Raw genomic sequence first — 14,381 nt, 5'->3', positions numbered from 1 at the left:
AGTTCTTAACTGAATTCTTGCAGATATGTGATACTGTTAAGACTAATGGAGTAGATCCTGAAGTCTACAGGCTCATGCTTTTCCCTTTTGCTGTAAGAGACAGAGCTAGATTATGGTTGGATTCTCAACCCAAAGACAGCCTGAACTCTTGGGATAAGCTGGTCACGGCTTTCTTAGCCAAGTACTTTCCTCCTCAAAAGCTGAGCAAGCTTAGAGCTGATGTTCAAACCTTCAGACAGAAAGAAGGTGAATCCCTCTATGAAGCTTGGGAAAGATACAAACAGTTGACCAAAAAGTGTCCTTCTGACATGCTTTCAGAATGGACCATCCTGGATATATTCTATGATGGTTTATCTGAGCTATAAAAAATGTCACTGGACACTTCTGCAGGTGGATCCATTCACCTAAAGAAAACGCCTGTAGAAGCTCAAGAACTCATTGACATGGTTGCTAATAACCAGTTCATGTGCACTTCTGAAAGGAATCCTGTGAGTAATGGGACGCCTATGAAGAAGGGAGTTCTTGAAGTTGATACTCTGAATGACATATTGGCTCAGAACAAAATATTGACTCAGCAAGTCAATATGATTTCTCAGAGTCTGCATGGAATGCAAGCTGCATCCAACAGTACTCAAGAGGCATCTTCTGAAGAAGAAGCCTATGATCCTGAGAACCCTGCAATAGCAGAGGTAAATTACTTAGGTGAACCTTATGGAAACACCTATAACTCAACATGGAGAAATCATCCAAGTTTCTCATGGAAGGATCAAAAGCCCCAACAAGGCTTTAATAATGGTGGAAGAAACAGGTTTAGCAATAGCAAGCCTTTTCCATCATCAACTCAGCAACAGACAGAGAACTCTGAACAAAATGCTTCTAATTTAGCAAATCTAGTCTCTGATCTATCTAAGGCCACTGTAAGTTTCATGAATGAAACAAGGTCTTCCATTAGAAATCTGGAAGCACAAGTGGGCCAGCTGAGTAAAAGGATCACTGAAATCCCTCCTAGTACTCTCCCAAGCAATACAGAAGAGAATCCAAAAGGAGAGTGCAAGGCCATTGACATAAGCGCCATGGCCGAACCTGTGAGGAGAGGAGAGGACGTGAATCCCAAGGAGGAAGACCTCCTGGGACGTCCAGTGATCAATAAGGAGCTTCCCTCTGAGGAACCAAAGGACTCTGAGGCTCATCTAGAGACCATAGAGATTCCATTGAACCTTCTTATGCCCTTCATGAGCTCTGATGAGTATTCCTCTTCTGAAGAGAATGAGGATGTTACTGAAGAGCAAGCTGCCAAGTCTCTTGGTGCAATCATGAAGCTGAATGCCAAACTATTTGGCATTGATACTTGGGAAGTTGAACCTCCCTTGTTCATCAATGAACTAAGTGATTTGGATCAACTGACATTGCCTCAGAAGAGACAGGATCCTGGAAAGTTCATAATACCCTGCACCATAGGCACCATGGTCTTTAAGGCTCTGTGTGACCTTGGTTCAGGAATAAACCTCATGCCCCTCTCTGTAATAGAGAAACTGGGAATCTATGGGGTGCAAGCTGCTAAAATCTCATTAGAGATGGCAGACAGCTCAAGAAAACAGGCCTATGGACAAGTAGAAGATGTATTAGTAAAGGTTGAGGGCCTTTACATACCTGCTGATTTCATAGTCCTGGATACTGGAAAGGAAGTGGATGAATCCATCATCCTAGGAAGACCTTTCCTGGCCACAGCAAGAGCTGTGATTGATGTTGACAGAGGTGACATATTCCTTCAATGGAATGAGGACTCCTTTGTGTTTAAAACTCAAGGATCTCCCTCTGCAACCATGGAGAGGAAGCCGAAAAAGCTTCTCTCAAAGCAGAGTCAACCAGAGCCCCCACAGTCAAACTCTAAGTTTGGTGTTGGGAGGCCACAACCAAACTCTAAGTTTGGTGTTGAACTCCCATATCCAAATTCTAAGTTTGGTGTTGGAGAGTCTCAACAAAGCTCTGCACATCTGTGAGGCTCCATGAGAGCCCACTGTCAAGCTATTGACATTAAAGAAGCGCTTGTTGGGAGGCAACCCAATGTTTATCTAATTCTTATTTTTATTGTTTTTCATGTTTTCTTAGGTTCATGATCATGTGGAGTCACAAAATAAACAAAAAAATCAAAAACGGAATCAAAAACAGCAGAAGAAAAATCACACCCTAGAGGAGCGTCTGTCTGGCGTTCAAACACCAGAACAGAGCATAGTTCTGGCGCTGAACGCCCAGAATGGGAGCATCCTGGCGCTGAACGCCCAGAACAAGCATGGTTCTGGCGTTCAACGCCAGAAATGGCATCAAAGGGGCGTTGAACGCCCAAAATGGGCACCAACCTGGCGCTGAACGCCCAGAGTTGTGTGCAAGGGCATTTTGCATGCCTAAAGTGGTGCAGGGATGTAAATGCCTTGACACCTCAAGATCTGTGGACCCCACAGGATCATCTCAGGATCTGTGGACCCACAGGATCATCTCAGGATCTGTGAATCCCACAGGATCCCCACCCACCTCACCCTCTATCTCTCCATTCATGACCATCCCTTCTGTTTTTCATCCACCACTCACATCCATACACACATCCCTCCATCTCCTCCATATCTTCTTCTTCTTCTATTCTTTCTTCTTTTGCTCGAGGGCGAGCAACATTCTAAGTTTGGTGTGGAACATCAAGAAAAGGGAAGACAAAAGCTTCCATCAAGGGTCTATAGCTCAGTGGTAGAACATTTGACTGCAAATCAGGAGATCCCTGAGACACCTCAGGGGATACATTTTCTTCCACACAATTATTGGAAGCAACTAAGGGTGGAACATCAAGAGCACTCTATCATCCTTCATGAAATCAGAGAAGATCTAAAAGCAATGAAGGAGGAGCAGCAAAGGCGAGGAAGAGACATAGAAGAGCTCAAGGACATCACTAAGGTGGACTCATTCCTTGTTCTTACTTTCTCTGTTTTTCGTTTTCTATGTTATGGTGCTTATCTATGTTTGTGTCTTCATTACATGATCATTAGCAGTTAGTAACTATGTCTTAAAGTTATGAATGTCCTATGAATCCATCACCTCTCTTAAAATAAAAAACTGTTTTAACTCAAAAGAGCAAGAAGTACATGAGTTTCGAATTTATCCTTGAACTTAGCTTAATTATATTGATGTGGTGACAATGCTTCTTGTTTTCTGAATGTATGCTTGAACAGTGCATATGTCTTTTGAAGTTGTTGTTTAAGAATGTTAAATATGTTGGCTCTTGAAAGAATGATGACTAGGAGACATGTTATTTGATAATCTGAAAAATCATAAAAATGATTCTTGAAGCAAGAAAAAGCAGCAAAAAAACAAAGCTTGCAGAAAAAAAAAAAAACAATAGGCAAAAAAAAAATATAGAAAGAAAAAGCAAGCAGTAAAAGCCAAAAGCTCTTAAAACCAAGAGGCAAGAGCAAAAAGCCAATAACCCTTAAAACCAAAAGGCAAGGGCAATAAAAAGGATCCCAAGGCTTTGAGCATCAGTGGATATAAGGGCCTAAAGGAATAAAATCCTGGTCTAAGCGGCTAAACCAAGCTGTCCCTAACCAAACTTGAGACTGAGCGGTTAAAGTCAAGGTCCAAAGCAAAAAAAAAAAAGAAAGAAGAGTGTGCTTAAGAACCCTGGACACCTCTAATTGGGGACTTTAGCAAAGCTGAGTCACAATCTGAAAAGGTTCACCCAATTATGTGTCTGTGGCATTTATGTATCCGGTGGTAATACTGGAAAACAAAGTGCTTAGGGCCACGGCCAAGACTCATAAAATAGCTGTGTTCAAGAATCATCATACTGAACTAGGAGAATCAATAACACTATCTGAACTCTGAGTTCCTATAGATGCCAATCATTCTGAACCTCAATGGATAAAGTGAGATGCCAAAACTATTCAAGAGGCAAAAAGCTATAAGTCCCGCTCATTTGATTGGAGCTATGTTTCATTGATAGTTTGGAATTTATAGTATATTCTATTCTTTTCTATCCTATTTTGATTTTCAGTTGCTTGGGGACAAGCAACAATTTAAGTTTGGTGTTGTGATGAGCGGATAATTTATACGCTTTTTGGCATTGTTTTTAGTATATTTTTAGTAGAATCTAGTTACTTTTAGGGATGTTTTTAATAGATTTTATGTTAAATTCACATTTCTGGACTTTACTATGAGTTTGTGTGTTTTTCTGTGATTTCAGGTATTTTCTGGCTGAAATTGAGGGACTTGAGCAAAAATCAGATTCAGAGGTTGAAGAAGGATTCCTGATGCTGTTGGATTCTGACCTCCCTGCACTCAAAGTGGATTTTCTGGAGCTACAGAACTCGAAATGGCGCGCTTCCAATTGCGTTGGAAAGTAGACATCCAGGGCTTTCCGGCAATATATAATAGTCCATACTTTGGCCAAGAATAGACGACGTAAACCGGCGTTCAACGCCAGCTCTCTGCCCAAATCTGGCGTCCAGCGCCAGAAAAGGATCCAAAACCAGAGTTGAACGCCCAAACTGGCACAAAAACTGGCGTTCAACTCCACAAATGGCCTCTGCACGTGCTACACTTAAGCTCAGCCCAAACACACACCAAGTGGGCCCCGGAAGTGGATTTATGCATCAATTACTTACTCATGTAAACCCTAGTAGCTAGTTTATTATAAATAGGACCTATTACTATTGTATTAGGCATCTTTGGATTACCTTATGATCCTTTGATCACGTTTTAGGGGGCTGGCCATCTCGGCCATGCCTGGACCTTCACTTATGTATTTTCAACGGTAGAGTTTCTACACTCCATAGATTAAGGTGTGGAGCTCTGCTGTTCTTCAAAGATTAATGCAAGTACTACTGTTTTCTATTCAATTCATCTTATTTCGCTTCTAAGATATCCATTCGCACCCAAGAACGTGATGAAGGTGATGATTATGTGTGACGCTCATCACCATCTCCCTTATGAACGCGTGCCTGACAAACACTTCTGTTCTACATGAAATAAGCTAGAATGAATATCTCTTAGATCTCTTAACCGGAATCTTCGTGGCGTAAGCTAGAATGATGGCGGCATTCAAGAGAATCCGGAAAGTCTAAACCTTGTCTGTGGTATTCCGAGTAGGATTCAATGATTGAATGACTGTGACGAGCTTCAAACTCACGAGTGCTGGGCGTTAGTGACAGACGCAAAAGGAGGGTGAATCCTATTCCAGCATGATCGAGAACCGACAGATGAATAGCCGTGCCGTGACAGGGTGCGTGAGCATATTATTCACTGAGAGGAAGGGATGTAGCCACTGACAACGGTGATGCCCTTGCATACAGCCAGCCATGGAAAGGAGTAAGACTGATTGGATGAAGATAGCAGGAAAGCAGAGGTTCAGAGGAACGAAAAGCATCTCCATTCCCTTATCTGAAATTCTCACTAATGAATTACATAAGTACCTCTATCCCTATTTTACTATATAATATTCGAAAACACCATTATCACTTTATATCTGCCTGACTGAGATTTACAAGGTGACCATAGCTTGCTTCATACCAATAATCTCCGTGGGATTCGACCCTTACTCACGTAAGGTATTACTTGGACGACCCAGTGCACTTGCTGGTTAGTTGTATCGAAGTTGTGACAATTATGAAATAAGATCAGAGCACCAAGCTTTGGAGCCATTACCAGGATTTGTTCGAGCCTGGAGATCACAATTTCGTCAACCACTCAGCAACATATGTTGTTTTGTGAGATATTTGATGTATGGGGCATTGACTTTATGGGACCGTTTCCCAACACAAGTGGGTATCTATATATTCTGTTAGCGGTTGACTACGTGTCAAAGTGGGTAGAAGCAATTCCTACCCGCCTTGACGACGCCAATACCGTTGTTTCTTTTATTAGAAATCACATTGTATGCCGTTATGGGTCACCACGAGCAATCGTGAGCGACCAAAGATCCCACTTTTGTAACAGGAAAGTAGAGATACTGCTCAAATGCTATGGAGTATTGCATAAGGTTGCCACTGCTTATCATTCGCAAACCAATGGACAAGCAGAAGTGTCCAACCGGGAGATCAAGAGAATCTTGGAGAAAGTGGTCAATCCACAAAGGAAGGATTGGAGCTTCCGGTTAGGAGATGCACTATGGGCGTATAAGACGGCCTATAAGACCCCGTTAGGGATGAGGCCCTTCCGGATCGTCTATGGTAAGGCATGCCACCTTCCGGTGGAAATTGAGCATAGAGCCTATTGGGCGGTAAAGCAGTGCAACATGGAACCAACCAAGGCGGAAGTAGCCAGAAAATTACAACTAGAGGAGCTCGAGTGTTTGAGGAACGAAGCGTATGAGAATGCCCAAATTTACAAGGAAAAGACTAAGGCATTTCACGACCATCACATCCAGAAGAAGGATTTCCAAGAAGGTGATAAGGTTCTCCTCTACAACTCGAGGCTTAGATTCATGCCTAGCAAGCTCCGTTCTAGATGGGAAGGACCCTTCAAGGTGAGGAGATAAAGCCCTATGGAGTGGTGGAGTTGTTTGATCCCAAAAGTGAAGCAACCTTCAAGGGGAATGGATATAGAGTGAAGAAGTATCATGGCTACAAGCTCCCAAAAGAGCTAGAGGTGTTCCTATTGGCGGATGCACCTAAGGAAGGAGAATCTTAAGCGACTGAGCGTCCAACTTAAGGACGTTAAAGAAAAATGCTTGGTGGGAGGCATCCCACCGTGGTAAGATCTTCCTTGTGTATACCATCTTGTTTTTAGCTTTATATTCTTGTGAATTTTGTGACTTCTTGATGTTGTTAATTGCATAGGATTGCTAGATTTGTTGCTCTTGTTGGATAGATAGGATGTTCATATAGTTTTCATCATTTTGGTATGGATGAATTATTGAAGTTAGAGGAAATGCTTTGTCTTGAATGGTGCATGAATTTATAAGTGTTTTCTTGCCTACTAGCCTAACCACTTGTCAAGAATGTGTAGAATAGCTTTTCCCTATGTTGTATGAAAAAAAAAAGGGGGAGCAATTGTTTGAAGTGTTAGCATCATGTAGAGTAGTTTCTAGAGAGAGAAGCTCCCTCTTCTCTCTAGAATTAGGTTAGGTTAGTTTAATATCTTGTAGATCTTGATTCAATTTCATGATTCCATCTTATTTCTTCTACAATTTCTTATTTCTACATCTTGTTTCTTTAGTTGTAGTGTTAAATTCTCATTTTGCTATCTTTTATGTTGATAAAAAATTGTTGGATCTTGATTTCCTTTAATGAAATTTCATGTTTCTATGTTTCTTTTATGTTGATCTTGCTTGCTATTATTGATTTTTTACTTGTATTAGTTATGGGTTTTATTAATTTTAGCATTTTGTAATGTTTACTTTTATTCCACATTAGGTTTTTGATATAATGCTTTCTATAGTGTTTGAGTAGTTTTCTTTACTCTTGGCCTAGGCTAAGGGAATTGAGTGACCTTGAGTCATTGGGTCTCATTGAATTGGTGATTTGAGAACCCTTGCTGATCAATTTGATATCCATTGACACTAACCCACTACTAATCTAATTAGTAGATAGGTTGGGACTTATGGGTTGATGTGATCAAGCCTATTTGACATACTTCAAGCTTAGGAGTAGATATTACGTACTTAAAGCTTTTGGAGGTAGACTTAATAGGTTGGCCCCTCATAATTATCAATGTATGGTTTGTTGACAAGGATGGTGATCTTAATTCCTATGCTTAGCCAAGAATTGTTTACCTTTCTTTATTAGTTCTTGTCATTTACTTTCTTGTTATTTACTTTTCTTGTTAACTAAAAATCAAACCCCCTTGTCCCTTTATAGCCAATAATTTACCATTTCATTGCAATTCCTTGTGAGACGACCCGGAGTCCAAATACTCTGGTTAATTCTTATTTGGGGTTTGTACATGTGACAACCAAAATTTTTTATGTGAGAATTGTTTGTTGGTTTGGAGCCATGCTTACAACGAAGTAATTATTTTCTATAAGAAGTAATCTAGACCATCGAGCAAATCTTCGTTCATCAAAATGGCGCCGTTGTGAGAAAAAAATTTTGCGGAAAACTTACTTTAAGAATGTATTTTGGAACATAGTGATTGAGCTAAGAACACAAGTATGTAAGTTTTGAGCCTATTTTGTGGTTATATCTTCTAACGATTAATTCCCATTCTTGTGTGCATTGTTCTCTCTCTATGATTGTAATCCTTGCTTTGTCTGATTCTATATGTCCATTACTTTGTGTATGAATGCATTTACATGATTGAGGCCATCATTTCAATAGTTACTTTTCCCAAACGGCCTTAACCCTTTTATCTAAGATTGCTAACCAACTTTGAGCCTATGGTAAACCCTCTTTGTTCTTAAAAAGAGCACATCAACAACCCTAAGCGAAAAACAATGATTGTCCCTAAATTTGGATCCTTGATTAGCTTAGATAAGTGGAGGTGTGTATCAATTAATTGGGAGGGTGTACTTGGGAAATTTGGGTAGATATAAATAGGTGTATTGTAATTGTAATTGGAAATTTTGGGAAGTGGAAACATACTCATGTATTAAATTATTGAGCCATGTGCGTTGGAACTTTTATACATGAAACCATAAGAAAGTAGGGACCAAAAAGAAAAAGTAATTGTATGTGTCTATATGAGAATGTAAGAAAAAGAAACAGAAAAATAGAAGAAACAAAAAATAAATAAAAAAAAGAGAGAAAGCAATGAAAGGGGACAAAAATGCCCCAAGACAAAGTGATAATAACAATGCATAAGGAATGTGAATTGGAAAGAATGCATGAGTATGCAAAAAGTTAAACCCATGAGTAGCTAGGTATTGTATTATAATTGTAATAGGTTGTCCTATGTGTCTAGTGGGATCTTAGGTTAATCAAGGACTCAAATTTTAAGCTCACTTGACCATATACATCCCTACCTTCACCCTAGCCCCTTTACAACCCATGAAGAAGACCTCATGATACTTGTAAGCATGAATTAAGTAATTGTTGATTATTAGATGAAAGACAAATCTTGGAAGAATGATTAGGAGAGGATTGAATGACGAACCCTATACACTCGAGCGAATAGAGCGGATACACTTCCAGTGAGGGTTCGATGCTCAACTCCTTGTTCCCGGCTTTCACAAGCGTTCATCTAGCAAGTTATATGCACTTCATGTTGATGTTCAAATTAGTAGGATTCGTGAACTACATAGCATTTTCACCCCATATGCTCATATGTTTTCTTGGAGGATAGATTTACCCTTGACCGACTAGATAGATGATTTTATATTAGTTGCATGCATTCATTTAGGAAAATTGCATTGCATAAACCCTTTCTTACCATGATCTTTGGTATTTTTATTTTAAGCATGAGGACATGCTTGGTTTAAGTGTGGAGAGATTTGATAAACCTCAATTTTGTGGTTTATATTGTGCTTAATTTGGGGGTTTTTGTCAATATTTCTGACACTTATTCACAAGAAATGCATGGTTTTGTGTCCTCTTCCTGATTTTGCTTCATGATAAAAAACATGCTTATTTTGCCTTAGAATTTCTATATTTTAATCCTCTTTTATTGCCATTCGATGCCGTGATGTATTTTTTGAGTGATTTCAGGATTTATAGGGCAAGAATGGCCTAGAAGAGAGAAAGAAAGCATGCCCAAGAGGAAGGGACATGAAGATTTGGATTTTGAGAACTTCGCAAAGGGCGCGCACGCGCACTGCACACGCACGCGTGCATGAGGAAAGCTGGAAGCGGCGCGCAAGGATGGACACATCCACGCGGATCAAACAATTCCCACCGACGCACACACACACATGGCGCGCACGCGTGGATCTCAAAAGCAATCGGCACGCACGCGCAGGAAGCTCACGTGACCTCATTAAAGGAAATCGTGCCTGGCGATTTCTGAGGCTCATCAGGCCCAAATTCAAGCTGTTTCTGCATGGAAAAGACCTAAGGATGCTAGGGGGAAAGAGGGGATCAATCATTTTACACTTTGACATAATTTAGCTAGTTTTTGGTTGTTTGTTCTTCTAGAGAGAGAAACCTTTGTTCCTCTCTAGATCTAGCTTTGATTTGATCTTCCCTTGTTGAATTCTGAATTGGATCTTGTTAATTACTAGTTTTAGTTGTTTAATTTGAATTCTCTAGAATAATTTTGCTTAGATCTTGTGATAGTTTTATGTTTCCTTGTTGTTTGTCATTTTACACCCATTCCGTGAATCTTATAGATCTTGATTTGTTATTGTTGCATTGATGGTTTCCATGATCAATTGTGTTATTTGAATGATTGTTTGTTGATAATTGTTAGTGGGTACTTGTTAGTTTCAATTTAACTACAACTTAATTAGATATTTTATGAATGCTTACCATGTGTTTGATGAAATGTCTCCTTTGATTATGGAGTAGTTCTCTTTACTCTTGGCCTAGGCTAAGATTATTGGGTAAGCTTGAGTTAATGGGTCTAATAGATTTGATGATTTAGGAACCCTTAGTGGTCAATTTGATAGCCATTGACACTAGCCTACTACTAGATTAATTAGCAGTGAGGTTGGACCTTATGGGTTGATGTTGACCAAACCATTTAACATACTTCATGTATAGAAGTAGACTTAATGAGTTTGGTTCCTCATAATTGTCAAGATATGGTTATTAGACAAGGATAGTGACCTCAATTCCCATGCCTAGCCAAGAGTTACTTTTATCATTCATATTTGAAAACCCAAAAATCTTTATTGCTTTGTCTTAGTTATAGTTACTTGTTTAGTTAGAATAGAATTACATTGGATGTTATTTGATGAGTTTGGAATTATTCACATTTTGTTCTAATTGTTTGTATTAGTTTCTTGCATTCCAAGATTACTTGCTTCTTAAGATTCCTAATTTAATTTCTTGCTCATGACTTGCAACCCCGGATTTCTAACCAATGTTGAAGCACATGTTTGCCCATTCTTTGTAAGACGACCCGAGATTTGAATACTTCGGTTACTTTTATTAGGGTTGAACTTGTGACAACCAAATCCCTTCTAAATTTGATACTCGAGGATTGTTGTTGGGAAGAGCTATACTTGCAACGGGATTTTATTGATAAAGTCTTTACCAACATAGTCTCTTGAGGTGGATCAGTCATCGGTAGTGCAATCCGAGAAAATCCTTCAATGAATCTCCGGTAATATTCGACTAAGCCCAAGAAGCTTTTGACTTCCATCACCGTCGTTGGCCCTTCCCATTCCATCACTGCTTCTACCTTCGAAGGATCCACCACTATTCCTCCTTTGCTCACCACATGACCTAGGAACTTCACTTCCTCCTTCCAGAACTGACATTTGGACCACTTAGCATACAATTCCCGCTCCTTTAAAATTTACAACACAATTCTCAAGTGTTCCTCATGCTCCTTCGCCGTCTTAGAATAAACTAAGATATCATCTATGAAAACCACCACGAATTTGTCCAAAAAGGGACGAAATACTCTGTTCATGTAATCCATGAACACAGCAGGTGCATTTGTTTACCCAAAGGACATCACCGCAAACTCATAGTGTCCATAGCGCATCCTAAACGCAGTTTTCAGAATGTCATCCTCTTTCACCCTTATCTGATGGTAATCGAATCTTAAGTCAATCTTAGAAAACATTCCAGCTCTTTGCAGTTGATCCATCAAGTCATCTATCCTTGGCAGTGGGTACTTGTTCTTCATAGTCACTTTGTTCAATTGTCGATAATCCACACACAATCAGATTCCTCCATCCTTCTTCTTCACCAATAAAACTGGCGCTCCCCATGGAGATACACTCGGTCGAATGAACCTCTTGTTCAGAAGCTCTTCCAACTGCGTCTTTAGTTCCGCCAGCTCTATCGGAGCCATCCTATACGGCGCAATCGACAGTGGTCCGGTTCCAGGCACCAATTCAATCGCAAATTCAATATCCTTTTGAGGTGGGAATTTAGGAATATCTTCCGGGAATACCTCCGGAAAGTCTCTAATTACCAAAATCTGATCTAAGTTCTGATTATTACCTAACACATTTGTAGCCAACAGAATATAACCGTGACACTCTTCCCCACATCTCCATTTTCTCCTTCTGGCATAAACTGAATTGACCGCTCAAAGCAATCCAACATAACTTGATTCTTTGACAACCAATCAAACCCCAAAATCATCTCCAACCCAACCATTGGTAAACAAATCAAGTCATGCACAAAATCTCTACTATCAAGCTTGAAACCTACTTGCCTACAACCTGACCTAGTCATAACCGTCTGATGCGGAGTATGTACATGCAATTCAAATGCTAACTCTGACTCTTTCAAGCCTAGTTCCTCAACTTTGTCAAATGAAAGAAACGAATGCAAAGCTCCAGTATCATACAATGCAGCTAAGGTTTTATCGCCAATTAAACATATACCTCCCATCAACGGATCCGCCTTAGTAGCATCCTTGGCGTTCACAGCAAATACTCGCCCTTGATGTTGACTCTGACCCGCATTCAAGTTCTTCCCGCGAGTGCAATCCCTCGCAATATGACTAGGCAATCCACAGTTGAAGCAACCACCTAAACCAATCTTGCAAGAGTCATATGGATGAAAATGTTCACAACGATCACAAGCTAAATCCGGAAAAATGTTACTCTGATTTCCTCTCCCTTTGCCACGCTGAAACTGATCATGAGTGTTCTTTCTGAAGCCTCCTTGTCCTTAAGGCGCATGTCCTCCTCTTTTGAAATTCTGCACCCTCGGCTGAAAGTACTTGCCACGTCCCCGACTAGTGTTTCCTCCATGAGTGTCCTTTGATGAAGCTACTGTCTTTGCATATTCTTCAACTGCTCTCACCTTATTCACCAAATCGGAGAAAATATGAATCTCCATAGGAGCCACAGTAGTCATGATGCTATCCTTCAAGCCCCTTTGGTACTTGATACACCTCCAGCTTTCATAGGTCTCCGCGGCACCCTAACATACTCTAGAAAACCTACAAAGCTCCTCAAATCGGCTAGTGTAATCCGCCACAGATAAGGAACCTTGCTTCAGCTGCATAAGTTCCATCGCCTTCGCTTCCCTTGTAGACTCAGGAAAGTACTTCTTGTATAAGGCCGTTTGGAAAACATCCCAAGGAACATCGGCATTCTGAAGCTGTAGCAAGCGGCACTCTCCTTGCCACCAATGCTGAGCCTCTCCCAGAAGCTGATAATCAGCAAACTTCACGTATTGGTTATTCGGGACATATTGTGCTTGCAGCGCACGCTCCATGGCCTCGAACCAGTTATCTGCTTCTGTGGGGTTGGATGAACCTCGGAAACTTGAAGGATGAACCTTGAGAAAAATTGCCAAGGTTATCGGAGTACTTTCCATATTATCACCACTTCCTTCAACATTATCATTCATGTTTCCTTCGCCATTCCCATTTCCGTTTCCAGCCGATTGGTCTAACCTCAGCACAGCTTGTAGAGTCGCAGCAGTATTAGCTTCTATGTTATTCACCAGATTAGCAATTGCCGCCATGAATTTGGCTTAGTTATTGGCCGGTTGTGCATTCCTACTCTCGGCTCGTGAATATGTACGACCTCATCCGTGAGTGGCCATTAGGGTTCCTGTCTACACCAAACAATTGATATCAAGGTGATCATTCTCAATATCAAAAGCCTAGTGCTTCAATTATCCCAAAAAGGCACTCACAAACAAGCATGCTTGCAATATCAAGTAGATAACCTAATAACATCAAAGAAAAAGATACACAGAGTATGCAATAAAGCACAATCGATCCATCCCTCAGGCTCAAGAGGACGAACTACTCTGATACCACTAAATGTATCACCTTAATTACTCTAAGCCTTACCTCACATCGTGAGGCAAAGGTTAATGAAAGGTTACTACAGTTCTAAGCTTATACATATAATATAGAGAAGAAATAATATATTCTAGAAGCCCGATGAAGGATACAGCTCAAAAATAGGATTTGAAAAGTGCAAAACGTACACACGAAGATACTAAATTAACGTGCAAGAAAAGATATAATATAACAAAAGATAGGAGTATAATAGCATAAGAATCTAGCCACGGCTCGCGGAGTTTAAGTTGGCTAGCTTTATACAGACCATACAGAAATCTGAAGTTAAAACAGCTTATACAAGATTTCTCTCTCAAAATAAGCCTCTAGGAAAAAGTAAAATACAAAGGATGAGAGATGTAAACAAAATAAATAAAAGACTCCAAAATTTATCCAGGATCCTCCGCTCTGTCACCATCAAAGCAACTCACCGAGGTGGGTTGTGACCTGCATCTAGAAAACAACAATAGAATATGGTATGAGAACTGGAGGTTCTCAGTATGGTAATAGTGCCCAGTGATGTAAGATATAAGACCCCGGAA

General features: G+C 40.2%; 1 protein-coding gene and 1 non-coding gene across 2 annotated transcripts; both read right to left on the bottom strand.

The window, feature by feature from the left end:
* Positions 1-206: 206 nt before the first annotated feature.
* On the bottom strand, positions 207-314 carry LOC148564765 (small nucleolar RNA R71). The gene has a single exon (XR_015884194.1). It is a non-coding gene; the product is annotated as a small nucleolar RNA R71 (small nucleolar RNA).
* An 11,209-nt stretch (positions 315-11,523) lies between these two features.
* LOC107640696 (uncharacterized) lies at positions 11,524-13,514 on the bottom strand. Its single transcript, XM_088487085.1, has 4 exons — positions 12,975-13,514; positions 12,747-12,845; positions 12,063-12,578; positions 11,524-11,610 (listed from the first exon to the last, which is right to left on the bottom strand). The coding sequence occupies exons 1-4, from the start codon at positions 13,512-13,514 to the stop codon at positions 11,524-11,526; spliced, it is 1,242 nt and encodes a 413-aa protein (XP_088343211.1).
* Positions 13,515-14,381: the final 867 nt, after the last annotated feature.

This window comes from Arachis ipaensis, chromosome B5, assembly GCF_059453495.1.
Source record: "Arachis ipaensis isolate K30076 ecotype BB chromosome B5, ASM5945349v1, whole genome shotgun sequence".
Taxonomy (NCBI): Eukaryota; Viridiplantae; Streptophyta; class Magnoliopsida; order Fabales; family Fabaceae; genus Arachis; species Arachis ipaensis.
The sequence above is the reverse complement of the archived record's forward strand: the minus strand, read 5'-3'. Positions and strand labels throughout refer to the sequence as shown.

What these genes read in the sequence shown, in the direction of transcription:
- LOC107640696 (XM_088487085.1), bottom strand. Translation starts at nt 13,514, where the DNA reads ATGGCGGCAATTGCTAATCTGGTGAATAACATAGAAGCTAATACTGCT. An exon ending in AGCTTTGTAGGTTTTCTAGA is followed by an intron (nt 12,846 to 12,974) that starts GTATGTTAGGGT and finishes TTGGTGAATAAG; the next exon opens with GTGAGAGCAGTTGAAGAATA. An exon ending in GCAAGTACTTTCAGCCGAGG is followed by an intron (nt 12,579 to 12,746) that starts GTGCAGAATTTC and finishes GACTCTTGCAAG; the next exon opens with ATTGGTTTAGGTGGTTGCTT.